The 21577-nt window shown below is 49.3% G+C and overlaps 1 protein-coding gene across 1 annotated transcript in view; it reads left to right on the top strand.

Moving 5' to 3' along the window:
• Positions 1 to 21577, top strand: part of ZFPM1 (zinc finger protein, FOG family member 1) — a 60887-nt gene that overhangs the window by 21727 nt on the left and 17583 nt on the right. The window contains exons 2-4 of the mRNA XM_053448903.1: positions 3419 to 3559; positions 4173 to 4283; positions 5781 to 5876. Coding sequence (XP_053304878.1) covers positions 3419 to 3559; positions 4173 to 4283; positions 5781 to 5876 — 348 coding nt within the window. The remainder of the gene's footprint in view (positions 1 to 3418; positions 3560 to 4172; positions 4284 to 5780; positions 5877 to 21577) is intronic.

Consider the following 21577-nt stretch of genomic DNA (forward strand, 5'->3'; position numbering starts at 1 on the left):
CCATCGATCCACTTTAAGACCCACAGGCCATTTAACCTCCCTACATAATCCTCTTTGCCTGGAACTGAGTGCACGTTCCGGTATATCGGTGTATAGTATGTATTGTAACATATGACAACATACAAAGCCACTTAAGGGCTATGACTCGGGAAGGCATGTTAGTGGGAAAGACGTCTTCTGTGCCACAGAGCTTGCGCTTTAATTTTCCCGGATGCTGTTCTAGGGATTAATGAAGCTTCATCTCCTTTTATGAAATCCCTGGGTGCTGTCACTATGCACAGGGGAGGATGGGAAGATTTTGCTATTATAAAATAATAATGGTTTGAATATACCCAGTTTAATGGTTCGAGCTCTGCTGTAAAGCCCCCCCCCACCACATTTCAGTGACCAGCCGAGTAATTTAGATTTTTAAAGCATGAAAAACGGAGCTGATGAAATTCCGCTATCAGCGACAAACCAATATGCAAAATATCTCCCTGCAAATCAAATAGCTATTATGTTTTCATTTCCATTTCAGCGTATTTGCTTAATGAAGAATAGACAGATCAGTGTGTCTGAGGATGCCTGGGCGAGGTGATAAGTGTGCCTGTCTCCCAGCTACCCGGCAGACTCACAGCCCTGTCCTCGTCACCCCGCCAACAGCCCCGGCGTCTTATTCGCCCCAAACACCCGCAGATGGGCTGCTTTAAACATCACAGCTGCCCTTGGCATGGGGTGTGAGGGCGACCATCAGTACTGTGACTACTCCACTTAGCACAAGACTAGGTTTTTGCAGCACAGCCATACAGGCATAAAGGGCCCTAGAGGGCCACACATAGAAAAAGCAGGGTCAGGGAGCTAATGCCGAGTGTTGTCTATCTTGTATTCATTTAGTTGGTAGGGCATTGCCCTCAACTCTCTATCACGGGCCATCAGTAAATGGGGCCGATTATTTTCCCATTGGTCCAGTGATGGCCCACGGTCGCCTCTGTATCTGTAAATCTGACTGTAGCCAGGACTCAGACAAGCCTCGTGTGTTCAGTAAATGTGGAGCGATTGTCACTCAGTGTCCTCTGACTGTCATCACAATCCCCAGACACCGAGGGACAGAAGTTATCATCCACGAGGTGCGAGGGTAAAGCTAGCGACTTTGTAGGATGCTCTTTGAATCCAGAAATATATATATACTAGATTTTATAGGGACACCTTCACGGTGCGTAAAGATAACCTCCAGGGACCCAAAACCTAGCGAAGGGCTCTTGGAGCTGCTGGCATAGTTCTTTGTTTTTGATATTGGGAAGGGAATCCTATAGCTTCAGCAAGTTAAGAAAGCCGGGGAAGCAAAAGTGGATGAAATTTGGGTCAGATATCACAATTTTCTCTTTTTTTTAATCTTTTTTTTGCGTCTGCCAGAAGACTAAATTCATTGCATTGATCTGGGGCCTGAACGCCAGCCGTTTGATCTCAGATCTTAATCAGGAGTGAATTTAAAGTCCACTGAAAAGGTCCTTTGTTCCCCTAGTCGGGATCCCACATTAAATCTCCCCAGCGGTTTTCTTACAGCCTGCTTACTGAGCAGGAATTCCAAAGGGGCGACAAAATATTGCTTTATAAAATGGTACTTAACCTCCTCCGCGGCTAGAGTTATACCAGGCAGTACAAAGGGTTAATATCGCTTTTGTCTTTGATTTCTGCATTTTTTGATCATTAGAACAATCTTTTTTTTTTTAATCTGATGCATTTTGTTATCTTGTATATCCTGTAAAACGGTGAAACAAAAGGGGTTTATTCCCTAAGGTGTGAGTTTTGGGTGAGGTGAAAGACGTGTTGATTCTTTATAATGCATGGATAAAAGGTATTGTCTTTTGTGAATAATCCCCAACGCGGCCATATAGCTAGAAAAATGAATTCATTGGGAAGCGGATGTCTAGAAAAAACAAAAAAGGGGAGATTTTTTTTTTAATTCACTTCCTTTGACATCACGGTGTCGCCACTTGACATCATGAAGTCATTATCTGTTGATGGCATCATTGTGATGTCAAAAAGTGATGTTAAAATCTATTTTCTTTGGCTTGCCTTATTATTATCATTATTACTAGTAGTAGTATTATGACTAGTAGTAGTATTGGTAGTAATAGTATTATAGCTGATGCTTTTAGTATGAGGTGATGCTATAGGCAGTGACACACGCGGCCAGTGTTTTAGCATACAGTACGGTTCTCGCCCTAGGAGAAGAAGTCTTGAGATCATGTGACCAGGAAGCCAAGGGTTAATTTTATCAGACACCCAGGAGCCGTGCAGCCGTGAACATAGAAATTAGCTTAACGACATTACATTTACAAGAAGAGAGAAGTGATTTGTTGGCTGCTGATTGTTTCGGAGTATTATCAGCGATGGCTTTAATTGTGCTGGAACTGAAATTAGCAGAATTAGAGAAATTGCCTGCGCCGGGTCTGGCGGTGCCTTTCTCCACGCTTATTGTTGTGTGCTATGTATAGATTAAGCAGCCTTTGTTCTGTGCCAGTAAATATATATGCCTGCAGTGTTACAATCTCTGAGGTCTGACTGCTGCCTCCGCAGAGAGCCGTAATTCCCCAAAACATCCCCATTAAACGGGGTAACGGAGGGGCAGCCAGGCGCCCGATAACCCCGAGCCCCTTATACGTTGGATGCTGCACCGACAGCGTCTTCTGTCGGATAGACTGTCCGCTTCTTGTTCGGGTTGGACTCCGGGTGAGGATATTGGGACCTGCAGTCGCGCCACAGGCAGCTTGATGACCACTTTGAAAAACTGCCCCCTCTCTTTAAATGAAGAGCTTAAAATGCCCCTCCAGGAGCCGTACGCTCGTAACGCGCAAGATTCCTTTCTTTGGAGAGATGGCTCCATCGTATTTCTTCTCGCTCTTATGTCAGGGCCGTGTTTGTTAAAGAATGAAATGTTCATTTTATGTAAAGAAATATTACCGGTTGCGGGGTAAATGCCGCCCCGTCCCTCGGCACAAACGGCACAACCACCACCACCCGGTCCTCTCCATAGACGCGCGCCTCGGCTCCCTTACCGCGGGTGAAGACGTGGCGGGACACGCATTGTGACGGCGGAGCCCCCGTGATTCTGCCAAGTGAACCGATTCGATAGCGTTGTGATGATGAGATTAGGAGCTTCTAGATTCTCACAGACGTCAGGGAGGGTTTTGTTTACAAAATAAAAATAAAGACGAGTGAAACAGCATGATAATAATATTTCTTCTCTTGTTTATTAACCTGTTTGCATACGAATGCGCAGCACCGATGAGTGAAAACTCCCGCTGAGCCTTTCCTTTCACCGGGTGCTAATTGGCTTTCCGCGGCTGAAAGCTCCTTTGTCTCCCGTTGGGACCGACCACCTCTGCTTTTCCGATGTGCCGGGTCAGACTTCCAGTAACCAGCTCTGTATTTCCAGGTTCCCTCGGCGACATGGAAGACACAGAAGGCAACTTCACAGAGGAGACCAGCCTTTCCGAAAAAGACGGGGCCACCTCTGACCAGGAGATGTCAGCTGATGGCGGATCGTCCAGCCCATCCTACAGCGACAGTCATGAAGGTAATCCGATAACCTCCTTATAACAATGAAATATTCATTTAGAGACACAGAACCTGTCGGCACATCGGCCCCAGCTAGACTTCAATGATTCGTTAACCTCGTCTTCAGGAGCCGTACGCCTATCCCATGCATGTTTAAATCCCCTCACTGTATTACCCTCTACCGCTTCTGCCAGGAGGATGTTCCACTTATCTGCTGCCCTCTCGGTAAAGTAGTCTAAAAAAGTACAAAGTGGGCAGCAAGTCGGGAGGACTTAACGCTCTGGATGCAGCACAAGAGAAAGGCGCTGCAAGCGCAGAACGGTGGGCGATATCCTCGCCCCGCGTAAAGAAAACACAATAAATCGTCAACGTGTTGCCGCGTCTGTTTAGAGGCTCGTGATTTATGAGTGGATACAGTCCCAGAACCCTGCTTATAATAATAATAATAATATCGTAATATTACCCGTCGTTCCTGCCTTTTAGACCCTGGATCCGGGGTTTTCCGGGCGCCTGGGAATTTCTTGTGCGGATCACATACTCATCATGTGTTTATTTCACTGATTTGACGGCACGATATCGTCGCATCGACACCGCGTCAGCTTTATTGCTCATGACTTTTTTATTGCTTTAAGGAGACAGAAGCAGCTCAGTGACACAACTTGTGGACGAAGAGTCCGGAGATGCTGCCCCAGGACCATCGGGATGTGAACTTGTTGAAGCCTCTTCATCCCCTCGTATTTCAGGTACCTACACTAGATTGCAAGCTCTGGGGGTGAGGGGAATCTGAAAGTAATCCCAACTTTTTACTGTAAATGCTGTAAAATTATAATATTTTCCATTCTGCCTAAGTAGTTGGTATATAACTGGTGCAGGAATCAGGTTAGGTTAAGAAGTGCCAGGGAGGATGAAATCTCTTATTAAAATATATTTCCTCCCCAGCCATCCCCCAGTAGTTGTCCCAGTGTGTTCTTCACGTGCTGGTTGCCCACCCCGCTGACGTAGATTGATTGCCTGATCTCATGTGATACGGAGCCGGCCTTTGCCGGGGTTCCTAACAATCAGGCAGTGGCCTGGCAGGTGTCTGATAACTCACCGGAGGGGCTGGAGAGCCCCGTCCCCCCCGTATCCTCCAAATCCATAGAATAACCGTGTCTCGCCAGCTCGTCCCCACAACTCTCCATGTGTATGATCGGTGCGAGTACATCCCCTAATGCGTGGCTGCTCTATTCTCTGTGAATACCTCCTTGTTCTTGAGTCCTGCACTAGTTATAAAACAACTAGCGAGCAACCAATCAGGAATGAGGTCGGAAAGTGAATTGTAATACCATGAAGAATTATTATAATACGGGGGTCACATGGGGTCTTTATACTGGGAAACTCAGTATCAGAGCAATGCAAACGGCCGTAACGGTCAGGATTTCAGGAGAAACTCTGGAAACGGCCTTTTCTGATCCCGGTGCCGCGAGTGAAATTCTTTGCCGCTGTTTTCGTCGTCGGAAACGTTTTGGGTGGGGAGTTTTAATTCGTATCGATCCGATGTTAATCACGCTGCCGCGGCTGCTATTAATAATCCTGACGTCGGCCTTTATGGGCCGTATCGATCTGGGCTGGTTTGGTTATCGTTGCCGGCTGGTATGCAAACATGCCCTTTGTGCACTAATCAGCAGCGCTGTCATATGCAGATAACTTAATCGCTCCATCTTTAAACGCAGCTAATGGGGAAAATTATTATCAGCCCGTTGCTAGGAATGGGCCGAGGAGGGAATCGGAGGCAAAAACACCTTGTTAACCCGTGGGCTGCCGTCATGGAGAAGACTTCTCCGTCCCGCTAATAGTCATTTGGCCTCCGGATGCCGGAGATACAGAGAGACTAAAGACCTCCTGTCTGGAAATGTGGGGCAAAACATCGATAGGTGCGGAGCAGACGCTACGCTGATCATTCATTCAATGGCTACTTTGGGTTTTTGGGCAGGAAATCTTCATTCTTTCCGTCCGCTTTCTGTAGAAAAATGGTGATTCTGGCTGATATTTGAAAGAAAGCGTTCTGTAGGAACCGATGTCCCAAAGAGTCGCCCAGGGGTTCCAGTAGGTCCCAGTAACACGCGAAGCTGATATGAGGAACACAAAGTGGGTGCGCTAAGCGTACGATTTCAGTTTATTTGTTGTTATTTATCGTTCTGTGTGTGAGGAGGAAGGGCTGATGATGATCGCTCTGTTTAATGTTCTCTCCGCTCCTGTAGAGGCCGAGTCTCTGGGGGAAGAGGAGGATCTGAAAGCTCCTGGGAGCCCATTCAGTAACGAGGATGCCGGGGAGCCGCAGAGATGGAATGGACCAGGTAGGGTCATAGTCTGTTAAACCGTTCTCTCTTACTGGTTCCCAGTACATGCGGGGGGCGGGGGGGGGGGGGATTCACAGCCGAGCACTATGGGTGAGGCATGGCCAGGTAGGGATCTATTCTTGCACACAATGTCCACTACACGGAGTGATCTAAAAACACACGTGATGTTAAATTATAATTGTAACATGGAATGTCATCAACGCACAACAACAAGGTGCTGTTTGGGGCCACACCGCTTCGCCAGGTCCCCGTGCCGTGCATGGACATTTATTAGAGTATTTATGTGTTGAAGAGAAAAACAAGGTTCCTCACCCGATGGCGTCGTACACACGACAGACGTCCGCACAGCGCACAAAACGGGAAATTCTGGACAGATCGGATCTGACCACCTCTGCTGGGCGGCACACACCGGGTGCACTAAACTAGCAGAGATTTCATGTTATGAGACGTTCATTTCAATCGTAATAATCCCTGTCGCTGATGAGCTTTGCGCCCCGCGAGATGCTTTTGTGCGTGTTTGTTTGTTGTAACGTATGTTTCCGTCGGCATTATGTTCACGTGTCGCAGAGTTAGTCGGAGCGAGGTCGCAGACCCTGGTGTTAGGAAATGGCCGTGCATTTTCTGGCAGTGAGCATGAAGGGGATGCCGTTCATACTGGAATGTTCTGGAATTCTGCGAGATGACATAAACAGGAAGTCAAGTGTTTGATAGGAAACAGCAGCCGGCTGCGAGCCGATGGACCGGCTATTTGTATTGTGCTTGTGTGTTTTGGGGGTGATAGTGGCTTTTGTCATCTTCTCCGATCACATGGTGGCGACTAGAATCTTGCACCCCCTTATTGGCGTCCTAGTGAGGATGAGGGCAACTCCTTGACACTATGATGAGTGAGAGATATATTTTTATCCTGGATATTAGGTTGCAGCATTAGAGGCTGCCGTTTCTGATGCAACCATAACCACCAACACCATTCGTAGCGCAATTTATTAATCGCTCCCTGTTTATTCTGGGAATGCCGAGCATCAGACACAATGACTTCTGCCAAGCGCGACGTCTTCTTGGATGAAGCAGTGCTAGAAACGCATAGTTCAGCGGCGATGTTTTCTAACCATTTATTTGGGATTTATGACGCAAATTACATCGGGTACATTCAGCTAAACTTCAGCTCACTAACTGTTGGTGGAACTTCCATGATGGAATTCAGAGCTCTTTTGTCAAGGCATGACGTCCTTAAGATATGTATGCAGTGGATGCATTTGAGTAGACTGCCAGCAGATGTGGTAGAAGTTTATACAGCATGTATTGCTTGAACATAGTACATGGTCCAGGAGCAAGTAACATTCGACAGCAGGAAGAAGTATGGACAGACTTGGTGGCATTTTGTCAGGCTCATTATATTGCAGCCCTTAACTGGATGTTGGAGTCCAGAGCGCAGGAGTGTAAGAAAGCAGTGATTTAAATAAACTTCACGAAGGACACAAGCAGAATGTTTGGTTATATGTTTTATTACAAAAGCAAAGCAAGGCATCTCACCAGAAGCAGCAGAGTAGGAGGCATATCATGCATATGAGGGTAGAAAAGTCCAGGCAAGTAATCAAAAGGGTCTGGGACAGGTAGCAAGCAAAAAAAGGGGAAATCCAGTAGGCAGTCCGGGTGAAAGCGGTAGGTAGGTAGGTAGGTAGGTAGGTAAGTAGGTAAGTAGGCAGGCAGGCAGATCCAGCGTCTGGCATGAACTATGGCTCCAAAGAACTTAATGAACTCACACCTCTGTTACTGGGAGGCAGGGATATAAAGCCTGTTCGTCAGATCAGGTGTGAGTCGTCTAGGCTTCAGGTGAGGGAGGCAAGGTAATGGTATAACAAAACACAGCTGAACATAAATACACAGCACATTCAATTATATACATAGCAAGATATGCATACATGGTACAGGATGCCACAAAGAACAGGTAACAAGGCAAAGAACACGGGATGGAGTGAGGAGCTGAGATGTATAAGGGGAAGAGGGCAAATGTACATAAAATACAGACAGAAATAAACAGGACAGCAAGCTGTGGAGAGGAGTTTAACTCCAGGCAGACCTCTTAAAGGGGCAGCCACGCCTGGTAGTTTCCAAGGCTGGGGCTGAACCCTGACAGTACCCCCTCCTCAAAGCACCCTCTGGGCGCATACAGAATAACCTGGTGTGATATAATCCTCCAAGTCAGATTCACTACTAGTTAGGGAGTCCCATTCATCGTAGGAATCCACTGCATCAGTCTCTGGCACAGCTGGAGGGTGCTCATCACCGTTAACAATAACCACTATCCCCCCAGCAGTTCCCTCTTTTGCATTGGGGAGGTCTACACATGTGGTACTCCTGGCCCTCAGTGCCTTTTCGAATACCTCCAGATGGTGCTTGCGCACTATGGTGCCTTTGGAGGCATAAATACAGTCAGGTGGCAAGGCTTCATTAGCACAACAAGAAGTATTGCTGGTACTTGCCACAGTAGTTCCAGTGAGGGTATTAGACACAGGCTTCTCAGATGGGAGCAAAGAAGTTGCCTCTAGGACATGATGCGAAGAGGCGGCAGGGTGGACAAACACAGTCCCAATATGAAGAGCTTGAGGCCGAGGTGGACGTGTAGGGCAGTATGTGATTAAGTGCCCCTTCTTACCACAATAAAAGCATAAGCTATTATTCCGTCTTCTAGCCTTTTCTTCAAGGGACAGTGTAGTTCGGAGTACCCCAATTTCCATGGGCTCCTCAGTGTCCAAGGTAGGTGTGCCTATAGGATCCTCTGGGATGATAGGAGTACTTGTAGGAACTTCTGTATCCATAGACACCTCATACGGGTCAATATAGTAGGGCAAACCTAGGTCACGCTTATGTCTTTTTGAGCTCTCATGATCAGCAATGTAGTCCTTGCAAATGCGCTGTTTGCGGGAGCGAGTAGAAGGACAAGGAACAGAGGGATGGTGGGAACCTGCTAACAGAGTCCACAGCCTTCAAAAAGGAGTCCCAGGTGTCCAAAACAGGGCTTTTGGTGGTTAGCAGTTTGTGTGCCCAGGTTTTCAGTTGCCCTGACAACAGGGTGATAGCAGTACACACTTTAACAAAATCTGTAGCATAGGTGCGTGGTTTTAAGGAGAAGAGTAACTCGCAATTCATCTTAAAGGTGCTGTATTTAGAGCGAGTGCCAGAGAATTTCTCAGGTAGAGCAACATCAGGTTCAGGATATACAGGTTCCTGTGTATGGTGTACTGTCTCTTTAAATAAAGCAAAGTCCCGCTGCAATTCATGAAGAGATTGGGATAGCTGCGACACCTGCAGGGTAAGGGTACCGAGCATCTTACGTAACTCTGCGGACTCCATAATGGCGAGTTCATTCTGTCAGGCTCATTATATTGCAGCCCTTAACTGGATGTTGGAGTCCAGAGCGCAGTGATTTAAATAAACTTCACAAAGGACACAAGCAGAATGTTTGGTTGTAGGTTATATTACAAAAGCAAAGCAAGGCATCTCACCAGAAGCAGCAGAGTAGGAGGCATATCATGCATATGAGGGTAGAAAAGTCCAGGCAAGTATTCAAAAGGGTCTGGGACAGGTAGCAAGCAAAAAAGGGGAAACCCGGCAGGCAGGCAGGCAGATCCAGCGTCTGGCATGAACTGTGGCTCCAAAGAACTTAATGAACTCACACCTCTGTTACTGGGAGGCAGGGATATAAAGCCTGTTCGTCAGATCAGGTGTGAGTCGTCTAGGCTTCAGGTGAGGGAGGCAAGGTAATGGTATAACAAAACACAGCTGAACATAAATACACAGCACATTCAATTATATACATAGCAAGATATGCATACATGGTACAGGATGCCACAAAGAACAGGCAACAAGGCAAAGAACACAGGATGGAGTGAGGAGCTGAGATGTATAAGGGGAAGAGGGCAAATGTACATAAAATACAGACAGAAATAAACAGGACAGCAAGCTGTGGAGAGGAGTTTAACTCCAGACAGACCTCTTAAAGGGGCAGCCGCGCGTGGCAGTTTCCAAGGCTGGGGCTGAACCCTGACACATTTATTAACACAGCCCCGGCTATGACTGAACATTCAGAGATTTACACATCAATCAAATACTAACTCCCACATATTATCACCATACTGTGTATATATATATATATATATATATATATACATACATACATACATACATCCATCCATTAATGCCGTCACTTTAACATAGTGACATCAAATACCCACGGCGGTGCATATAAGTATGTGTGAGTTTGGAGTAATCAAGTATTAGGACACACCTCTTATTGAATTCAGGTGTTCCAATCAGACCCATTTCCACACGTGTACAAGATCAAGAACCTCGCTGTTCAGCCGGCATTCACTAACATTTGTAACACACACACAGGTTGTTCAGGGGACCTGGGGGAGGCGCTGCTTTGGTGGGGACGCGGGGGAATCACTGCGGTTGTAGGGACGTGGGGGAGGCGCTGCAGTGGTAGGGACGCAGGGGAGTCATTGCGTTCGTGGGGTCGCGGGGGAGGCGCTGCATTGATAGGTTTGCGGGGGAGTTAATGCGTTCGTGGGGTAGCGTGGTAGAGACGTGGGGGAGTCACTGCGTTGGTGGGGTCGCGTGGCAGGCACTGTGGTTGTTGGGACATGAGGGAGTCACTGCGGTTGTAGGGACGAGAGGAGACACTGCGGTGGTGGGGTCGTGTGGCAGGCACTGCGGTGGTGGGGTCGCGTGGTAAGGACGCGGGGGAGTCACTGCGGTGGTGGGGTCACGTGGTAGGGACGCGGGGGAGGCACTGCAGTTGTAGAGACGCCGGGAGACACTGCGGTGGTGGGGTCGCATGGCAGGCACTGCGATGGTTGGGACGCGGGGGAGTCACTGCGGTTGTAGGGACACGGGGGAGGCACTGTGGTTGTAGGGTTGCGGGGAGACACTGCGGTGGTGGGGTCGCGTGGCAGGCACTGCGGTGGTAGGGATGCGGGGGAGTCACTGCGGTGGTGGGGTCGCGTGGCAGGCACTGCGGTGGTGGGGTCGCGTGGCAGGCACTGCGATGGTAGGGACGCGAGGGAGTCACTGCAGTGGTGGGGTCGCGTGGCAGGCACTGCGATGGTAGGGACACGGGGGAGTCACTGCGGTGGTGGGGTCGCGTGGCAGGCACTGCGATGGTAGGGACGCGGGGGAGACACTGCGGTGGTGGGGTCGCGTGGCAGGCACTGCGATGGTAGGGACGCGGGGGAGGCACTGCGGTTGTAGGGACGTGGGGAGACACTGCGGTGGTGGGGTCGCGTGGTAGGGACACGGGGGAGGCACTGCGGTTGTAGGGTTGTGGGGAGGCACTGCGGTTGTAGGGTTGTGGGGAGACACTGCGGTGGTGGGGTCGCGTGGTAGGGACGCAGGGGAGTCACTGCGGTGGTAGGGACGCGGGGGAGTCACTGCGATGGTAGGGACGCGGGGGAGACACTGCGGTGGTGGGGTTGCGTGGCAGGCACTGCGATGGTAGGGACGTGGGGGAGTCACTGCGGTGGTGGGGTCGCGGGGGAGTCACTGCGGTGGTGGGGTCGCGGGGGAGTCACTGCGGTGGTGGGGTCGCGGGGGAGGCACTGCGGTTGTAGGGACGTGGGGAGACACTGCGGTGGTGGGGTCGCGTGGCATGCACTGCGGTGGTGGGGTCGCGTAGTAGGGACACGGGGGAGGCACTGCGGTTGTAGGGTTGCGGGGAGACACTGCGGTGGTGGGGTCGCGTGGCAGACACTGCGGTGGTGGGGTCGCGTGGCAGGCACTGCGGTGGTGGGGTCGCGTGGCAGGCACTGCGGTGTGGGGTCGCGTGGCAGGCACTGCGGTGGTAGGGACGCGGGGGAGACACTGCGGTGGTGGGGTCGCGTGGTAGGGACGCGGGGGAGTCACTGCGGTGGTGGGGTCGCGTGGTAGGGACGCGGGGGAGTCACTGCGGTGGTGGGGTCGCGTGGTAGGGACGCGGGGGAGTCACTGCGGTGGTGGGGTCGCGTGGTAGGGACGCGGGGGAGTCACTGCGGTGGTGGGGTCGCGTGGTAGGGACGCGGGGGAGTCACTGCGGTTGTAGGGATGCGGGGGAGACACTACGGTGGTGGGGTCGCGTGGTAGGGACGCAGGGGAGTCACTGCGGTGGTGGGGTCGCGTGGTAGGCACTGTGACAGGATAAGTTTTTGATATTTCTGCCCTGCAGTATGCAGGATTTTTCTAGACTAAAGGAAGGGAACCAGTTGGTTATACACTCTCCATACTGCAGGGCAGCACTTTATCTGGGCTCGTTGCTTTTTTTTTGTTTTGTTTTCTCTGAATAAAGTAACATAAGGATCGAAAGCTGATCGGAGCGCTGGGATTCCTTTCTGTGTTTGGAGAACGTTACCTGTCTGACTGCATTGTGCCAACTGTAAAGTTTGGTGGGGAGGGATAATGGTCTGGGGCTGTTTTTCAGGGTTTGGGCCTCTTACTTCCCCTGAAGGGAGATCTTAATGCTTCAGAATACCAAGACATTTTGGACAATTCTCCGCTTCCAAGTCTGTGGGGATTGTTTGGGGAAAACCCTTTCCATTCCAGCGTGACTGTGTCCGGCACACAAAGCGAGCTCCATAAAGACACGGTGGAATGAGTCTGGGGTGGAAGAACTTGACCTGCCTGTTGGTGTAATGGTCCGCTGTCCCAATACTTTTTACCCTATAGTGTTTACTCATATGCACCTAAGGGGGTGTGTATGAGTATGTGAGTAAAGCATCATATATCCATAGGGGGGGCTGAGAGTCTAGCTCTCAGGAGGCGTAAAGGAAACATGTATTACTTATAATCGCTGGTTCACGCCCAATCAGATCCTGTATAGTGTTTAGAGGGTGGGGTGAATATGTGTGTGTGTTAGGAGCATGCAGGCCTCATATATCCACCGGAAGCATCACTTTCTAACTATCTCGTTGGCCTAGCGGTTAGGTGCGAGTCCTGGTGGTTCGGTGCGGTGCCTGGTGATTGGAGCGTTGTGGGTTTGAGTCCCGCTGACTCCGCTTACTGAATGAGATGCGTTATGCAGGCACTCGCTCTACCCGCATGCTCTGGTGTTTAATTACAAGTCTTTAAAAATATATGTGATAACTTTATACTTTACATAAAAATATATTTTTTTTTATTAACGCGTTAAAACGCAAAAGGCCACTGCCTGGTTCTTTCCCCTTGATTACTGACTCAATTGCACACCACACACATACACACACACACCGAGCACACCACACCGAACATACCACACTGCATATGCCTCACCAAACATGAGTCAGTAATCGTGAGTCAGTAATCACGGGGATAGAACCAGGAACCTTCTGCATCGTAGGAACGTCGCCTACTGCATGCACCATGGTTGTGGCTCCCAGAATGAGCTCGTCCGTAATAGATAAACTCAAATTCACCTACCCTGAAAACATAATAGTCACTCACGGCCACGCGCCCAAACACCGGCTCCGGGGAGATCAGAACCAGCAACCGCTCGCACGGCAGGCAACGCACCTAACGTCTACACCACCGGCGCAACTGGAAATCTAGAGCCTGCCTGCCCCACATATACTCACAAACACCCGCTATAACATAATACATATACGCACCGCCGCAGGGAATCGAGCCAGCGATGCGTTATACCGCGGGTAACACACCTAACCGTTACACCACAGCATTACATGACACCCGGTGCCCTCCTGCCCCACATATACTCACATGCACCCGCTATATAATAATAATACACATACGCACCGCCGCAGGGAATCGAGCCAGCGATGCATTATAACGCGGGTAACACACCTAAGCATCACACCACAGCATTACATGACACGCAGTGCCCTCCTGCCCCACATATACTCACATGCACCCGCTATATAATAATACATATACGCACCGCCGCAGGGAATCGAGCCAGCGATGCGTTATACCACGGGTAACACACCTAACCATTACACCACAGCATTACATGACATGTGGTGCCCTACTGCCCCACATATACTCACATGCACCCGCTATATAATAATAATACATATACGCACCGGCGCAGTATATGCCCCCAGGGAATCGTGCCAGCGATACGTTATATCATGGATAACGCACCTAACCATTACACCACAGCATCACATGACACACGGTGCCCTCCTGCCCCAGATATACTCACATGCACCCGCCATAAAATAATACATATACGCACCGCCGCAGGGAATCGAGCCAGCGATGCGTTATACCGCGGGTAACACACCTAACCGTTACACCACAGCATTACATGACATGTGGTGCCCTCCTGCCCCACATGCACTCACATGCACCCACTATGACATGCTATCATTATACTGTAACACTCTAACATCCTAACACCATACAGTCGCACATTCTGTATGTCATACAGTAACACACTCACGGCCGCACCTGCCACCAGCTGTCCACCAATAGTCCTCAGGTGTGAGCTCATAAGCCATAAAGACACACAGTAGGCTGCACTGAAACCGTTATTAAAAGAAAACAGCAGTAAAGGCTTCCTGCTTGTAGGAAACATTCACTTCCACCGCAGCCTCGCCTTCGAGTGCACCCTGGGTGATGTCATATCAATGTACACAATGCAGGATTTCTGCGACTGTGTCTCGATAGATGATGATGGTGATGATGATGGTGATGATGATAAAGTGTTCGGGTCCTTTTGATAAAAACAAACAATAGTACATGGTCCAGGAGCAAGTAACGTGTGACAGCAGGAAGAAGTATGGACAGACTTGGTGGCCAAATGACTCTTATCTGCCAGCAGGGTTTGTGCTTCTGTTAGAAACTTGTCATTTAACTAGTATTTTGCTGTCTAAGTAGATTTGGACCTCCTAGTGGGCCAGCGTTTATGCCAACGGCTTCAGGGTCTCGAAAGCGATCCCGCTTCACATTATGTGAACTCTGGTCTACAAACCTTCTTGGACTGGAAAGAATAAGCTAATAGCCATCCTTGTGCTAAAGTTCACACCTTTGCCTCGAGTAGACTTCACACGTCCTTTACTGGCTCGTTAGGATCACCCCGTGGACTCTCATGAAGATCAAAACTGACACATGCAAAGTTCACTCCTTGGGGCCACGCTGCTGCTGATTAGATAAGCTAATCACATCACTCTATTCATTGTTGATGAGGGATGGAGCCAGAAAGTTCTGGCACTTAGTGCGTTAATAACTCAACCACTAAGAGATTGCCATTGATCACATAATAGCTGTTAAAAGGGTCCCACTTATTGGCATGGAGCGGAATAGAGCTCCTTAACACCCTTGGGTTCGTTGTGAATAGTCTTATCACCGCAGCAACCACCGGAATGTTTGCCCCATTCTGTCGGTTGCTATGGCGGAGACGTGTTCTGCACCGTGGCCATAGGACTGCGAGGATCTGGTTAAATGCATGTAACATACGTGGTGTATAGAAGCTTGCGTTTGGTGGCTGTTCTAGTTGTGATACAAAGTAGCATCTGATCCCAGTGGGTCTCCGGAGTGACCTAACATATAATTTATCGCATTGCGAGCCGTCTCTGCCCCCGTTTTATTTTTTGCCGTCTCCACATCCTCTCGGTAAGAAGATATTTCCCTATCGGCTGTATCCAGCCCGGCTGCATTCTGGTAATTGGAGCGATATTAATTTCTATGTGGCAGGGAGTACGTCGCGGGCCTTGTGATAGAGCAGCGATAGGCTTCTCCTCTCACACAGCGCCTTCTGATAGCCCTTCTATCAGCTCCTCTGCAGACTCTCACTTATCAGGGACGGCCCCGGAGAAAAGGGGAGAGAGTTTAAAAAAAAACACAACTCAAGCGACAAAATATTATTCACTATTTTATTCTTCTCTTTGTTATCAGCGGCATGCGCTGGCAGGGGCAGCTTCTGATGGATTTGCCCATTTATGGACAGTTTGCACGCAGACAATGAGAGATGATCGATTGTCTTTATGTTGTGATACAGCATGGGGGTCTTTGAGTACTATGTTCTTAGTAAATGGAGTGTAATTAGTGAAAGTGTTGAGTCTGTCTGAACGTATCCATTTATTCTGAATCTGGGCTTTATTTGGGGTCATCACGTAGTCATTTCCAGACTCACTTTTACTCCATTTATTAACACAGCCCCGGCTATGACTGAACATTCAGAGATTTACACATCAATCAAATACTAACTCCCACATATTATCACCATACTGTGTACATACATACATACATACATACATACATACATACATGCCGTCACTTTAACATGATGACATCAAATACCCACGGCGGTGCATATAAGTATGTGTGAGTTTGGAGCAATCAGGTATTAGGACACACCTCTTACTTATTGAATTCAGGTGTTCCAATCAGACCCATTTCCATAGGTGTATAAGATCAAGAACCTCGCTGTTCAGCTGGCATTTACAAACATTTGTAACACACACAGGTTGTTCAGAGGAGCTCAGTGAATTCAAGCATGGTACTGTGATGGTGGGGACACGGGGGATGCGCTGTGTTGGTGGGGTCGCGCGGCAGGCACTGCGGTGGTAGGGATGCAGGGGAGTCACTGCAGTTGTAGGGACACGGGGGATGTGTTGATGGGTTCGTGAGGAAGTTACTGCGTTGGTGGGGTTGTGCAGCAGGCACTGCGGTGGTAGGGATGCGGAGGAGTCACTGTGTTGGTGGGGTCGTGCAGCAGGCACTGCGGTGATAGGGACGCTGAGGAGTCACTGTGTTGGTGGGATCACGTGGTAGGGACGCGGAAGAGTCACTGTGTTGGTGGGGTCGCGTGGCAGGCACTGCGGTTGTAGGGATGCAGGGGAGTCACTGCGGTGGTAGGTGACGAGGGGAGACACTGCGGTGGTGGGGTCGCGTGGCAGGCACTGCGGTTGTAGGGACGCGGGGGAGACGCTGCGGTGGTGGGGTCGCGTGGCAGGCACTGCGGTGGTAGGGACGCGGGGGAGTCACTGAAGTGGTGGGGTTGCGTTGTAGAGACGCGGGGGAGTCACTGCGGTGGTAGGGACGCGGGGGAGGCACTGCGGTTGTAGGGTTGCGGGGAGGCACTGCGGTGGTAGGGACGCGGGGGGACACTGCGGTGGTAGGGACGCGGGGGGACACTGCGGTGGTGGGGTCGCGTGGCAGGCACTGCAGTGGTAGGGACGCGGGGGAGTCACTGCTGCGGTAGGGACGCGGGGGAGACACTGCGGTGGTGGGGTCGCGTGGTAGGGACGCGGGGGAGTCACTGAGGTGGTAGGGACGCGGGGGAGGCACTGTGACAGGATAAGTTTTTGATATTTCTGCCCTGCAGCATGCAGGATTTTTCTAGACTAAAGGAAGGGAACCAGTTGGTTATACACTCTCCATACTGCAGGGCAGCGCTTTATCTGGGCTCGTTGCTTTTTTTGTTTTTTCTCTGAATAAAGTAACATAAGGATCGAAAGCTGATCGGAGCGCTGGGATTCCTTTCTGTGTTTGGAGAACGTTACCTGTCTGACTGCATTGTGCCAACTGTAAAGTTTGGTGGGGAGGGATAATGGTCTGGGGCTGTTTTTCAGGGTTTGGGCCTCTTACTTCCCCTGAAGGGAGATCTTAATGCTTCAGAATACCAAGACATTTTGGACAATTCTCCGCTTCCAAGTCTGTGGGGATTGTTTGGGGAAAACCCTTTCCATTCCAGCGTGACTGCGCCCGGCACACAAAGCGAGCTCCATAAAGACACGGTGGAATGAGTCTGGGGTGGAAGAACTTGACCTGCCTGTTGGTGTAATGGTCCGCTGTCCCAATACTTTTTACCATATAGTGTTTACTCATATGCACCTAAGGGGGTGTGTATGAGTATGTGAGTAAAGCATCATATATCCATAGGGGGGGCTGAGAGTCTAGCTGTCAGGAGGCGTAAAGGAAACATGTATTACTTATAATCGCTGGTTCACGCCCAATCAGATCCTGTATAGTGTTTAGAGGGTGGGGTGTATATATGTGTGTTAGGAGCATGCAGGCCTCATATATCCACCGGAAGCATCACTTTCTAGCTATCTCGTTGGCCTAGCGGTTAGGTGCGAGTCCTGGTGGTTCGGTGTGGTGTGGGCAAATGGAGCGTTGTGGCTGACGCCGCTTACTGAATGAGATGCGTTATGCAGGCACTCGCTCTACCCGCATGCTCTGGTGTTTAATTACAAGTCTTTAAAAATATATGTGATAACTTTATATAATTTTTTTTATTATTATTAACGCGTAAAAACGCAAAAGGCCACTGCCTGGTTCTTTCCCCTTGATTACTGACTCAATTGCACACCACACACATACACACCGAGCACACCACACCGAACATACCACACTGCATATGCCACACCACACATGAGTCAGTAATTGTGAGTCAGTAATCACGGGGATAGAACCAGGAACCTTCTGCATCATAGGAACATCGCCTACCGCACGCACCATGGTTGTGGCTCCCAGAATGAGCTCGTCCGTAATAGATAAACTCAAATTCACCTACCCTGAAAACATAATAATCACTCACGGCCACGCGCCCGAACATCGGCTCCGGGGAGATCAGAACCAGCAAACTCTCGCACGGCAGGCAACGCACCTAACGTCTACACCACCGGCACAACTGGAGATCCGGAGCCTGCCTGCCCCACATATACTCACAAACACCCGCTATAACATAAAACATACACGCACCGCCGCAGGGAATCGAGCCAGCGATGCGTTATACTGCGGGTAACAAACCTAACCATTACACCACAGCATTACATGACACGCGGTGCCCTCCTGCCCCACATATACTCACATGCACCCGCTATATAATAATACACATACGCACCGCCGCAGGGAATCGAGCCAGCGATGCGTCATACCGCGGGTAACACACCTAACCGTTACACCACAGAATTATATGACACGCGGTGCCCTCCTGCCCCACATATACTCACATGCACCCGCTATCTAATAATACATATACGCACCGCCGCAGGGAATCGAGCCAGCGATGCGTTATACCGCGGGTAACACACCTAACCGTTACACCACAGCATTACATGACACGCAGTGCCCTCCTGCCCCACATATACTCACATGCACCCGCCATAAAATAATACATATACGCACCGGCGCAGGGAATCGAGCCAGCGATGCGTTATACCGCGGGTAACTCACCTAACCATTATACCACAGCATTACACGACATGTGGTGCCCTCCTGCCCCACATATACTCACATGCACCCGCTATATAATAATACATGTACGCACCGCCGCAGTATATGCCCCCAGAGAATCGATACAGCGATACACGATACGCGGTGCCCTCCTGCCCCACATATACTCACATGCAGCCGCTATAAAAGCATTAGAAGTACACACAGCAGCTATAACACTTATATACCGCAGCCACAGGGATTACAACCAACAACCATTCATATGTTAATCAACGCATGTAACTGCTACGCCACCGCATGGCATGATATCTGACGCCCGCTTGCCCAACATACACTCATATTGTTCAGAGTTAGTGTGTGTGTTACCGTAAACCCACAGACATGCTATCATTATACTGTAACACTCTAACATGCTAACACCATACAGTCGCACATATGCACATTCTGTATTTCCTACAGTAACACACTCACGGTAACACTATATATTAACACTATGGTAATACAGTGACACACATACAGATACAAACCCTCTATCATCACTGGCAGCTCTCTTACCTCGTGCAGATCCCTGTCTACACTGCGCTCGCGCTCTCTATGCAATCTAGCGCTCTACTTGCGCTGGGTCATGTAAAGTTAAGTGACCCCGCTGGACGCCTCTGTGTTACCGCCACACCTGCCACCAGCTGTCCACCAATAGTCCTCAGGTGTGAGCTCATAAGCCATAAAGACACACAGTAGGCTGCACTGAAACCGTTATTAAAAGAAAACAACAGTAAAGGCTTCCTGCTTGTAGGAAACATTCACTTCCACCGCAGCCTCGCCTTCGAGTGCACCCTGGGTGATGTCATATCAATGTACACAATGCAGGATTTCTGCGACTGTGTCGCGATAGATGATGATGGTGATGATGATAAAGTGTTCGGGTCCTTTTGGTAAAAACAAACAACATGTTAATTAGGTATCATTGGGGTCTCGCTGCTCCATTCTAGTGTCGTTTTGGCACAGTCCTCTATAGTGTAAATGGGCTAGGTGGGGGCATCAGATATCTTTCTCGGAAAGCAGAAGCCCACCGGGGAGTCTGATCATCTATTAAGGTGATCTGCCCTTTGTTTTTGTGGCTGCCTTGTTCCCCATCCTAAGTCTCTGCTGACTTGGCCAAAATATGCCACTGGCATTGGCTTTGCGGCTGCTTGGCATGTCGGACTTGCGCGCAGTTTCTCTCCGTCAGCTCTGGGTATAAATTTGATTTCACAACCTTTGAAGAAAAAAAACCAAGATATTGTAGATTAGATGAAATATCCTGATAACTAGACAGAGAGCCAATAAACATGGACGAGGTTAAACTTACCTCTCCTCGAAAACTGTGGTCTGGAACAATTACATAATGTGATAAACCCCCCTTTCTTCGTATGTATAGGGGGCCGGCTGATTTACCCTTTGGCAGGGAACATATATATTTACAATGTATACTGCAGGGATATGTCCAAATCATCTTTTATAAACATCACCAGTTAACGGCGTGCGTAAAACATTTGAGATGTCATGGTTGCCGTATACGGCTCTGAAGTGTCGCCGTCTGCGTAGTTCAGCAGATTTGTACTCTATATTTTGCTCCAGATCAGTGTGAAGACGACGGAGTTCCCGAGAGCCCAATTTGCTTACACAGATTGCGTTGGGTTAGCGATTTCATTAGAGGGGCATCTAGGCAAAGACAAAAAAACATAAAAAACATGATTTTCTGTAACGGGAGCAGAAATGCGGCATTCAGCCGAGGGATCGTTGGCTGTTTCTGTCGGGAGTTATCGTCACCATATAGTGGGTTCCCTTTCACAGGCGGCAGAAATGTTACAAGCTGCCCTCTCCTTTGTCTCCTCGCATGGAGCCCGCGCTGAATCATTTAGGCTCTGATCGCTATCTCGGTTCCATAGTGTTCTCTGCTCACGAAAAGGCACTGGATCCCCTGTGTTTTCACTGAGCGGCTTGTAAAACAAGCCCATGGGCTCAAAGGACGGCCACTTGGGTGACACCGGTGGGTAATGGGGTATTATGTGCCAGGAGGCTTTTAACTCCTTCAGTGGCATCTGTTTCAGTTCCTGAGCGGAGTAGATGATATCCTAGGCTGTAGAGTATTGGTTAAACTCGGGCCAGAATCGCTGTAAATCCCAGCTTTAAAAGGCATCAGTTCGTCTTTACCGATTCACATTCTCTGATTGTTTGGAATTGTTGTGGAAAGAACCGAAAAGTTCCGCAAGGAAACGTGGGACCGAATTCTTGGCCGATGCTCTGTGACAAACCGATCGAGGACTACGGGGAGCGATTGATCGTAATGATTGCTGCTAATAGGGGGGTAACCAGGTTTTGTATCTAAAGGGGGCAGTTTTTTCACACATTTCACTCATAAACAGTTAATAAAGCAAATGTATGTGAGGTTTCTTCACTCCGTTTCCCTTCATCTAATAATAATATTTGGCTGAATTGACTTTGAAACCATTAACAATCCGTTTTCCACACAATTCTGGCTGAGTTGGATAAAAGAAGATCCAGCGGGATCA

This window comes from Spea bombifrons, chromosome 10, assembly GCF_027358695.1.
Source record: "Spea bombifrons isolate aSpeBom1 chromosome 10, aSpeBom1.2.pri, whole genome shotgun sequence".
Classification (NCBI taxonomy): Eukaryota; Metazoa; Chordata; class Amphibia; order Anura; family Pelobatidae; genus Spea; species Spea bombifrons.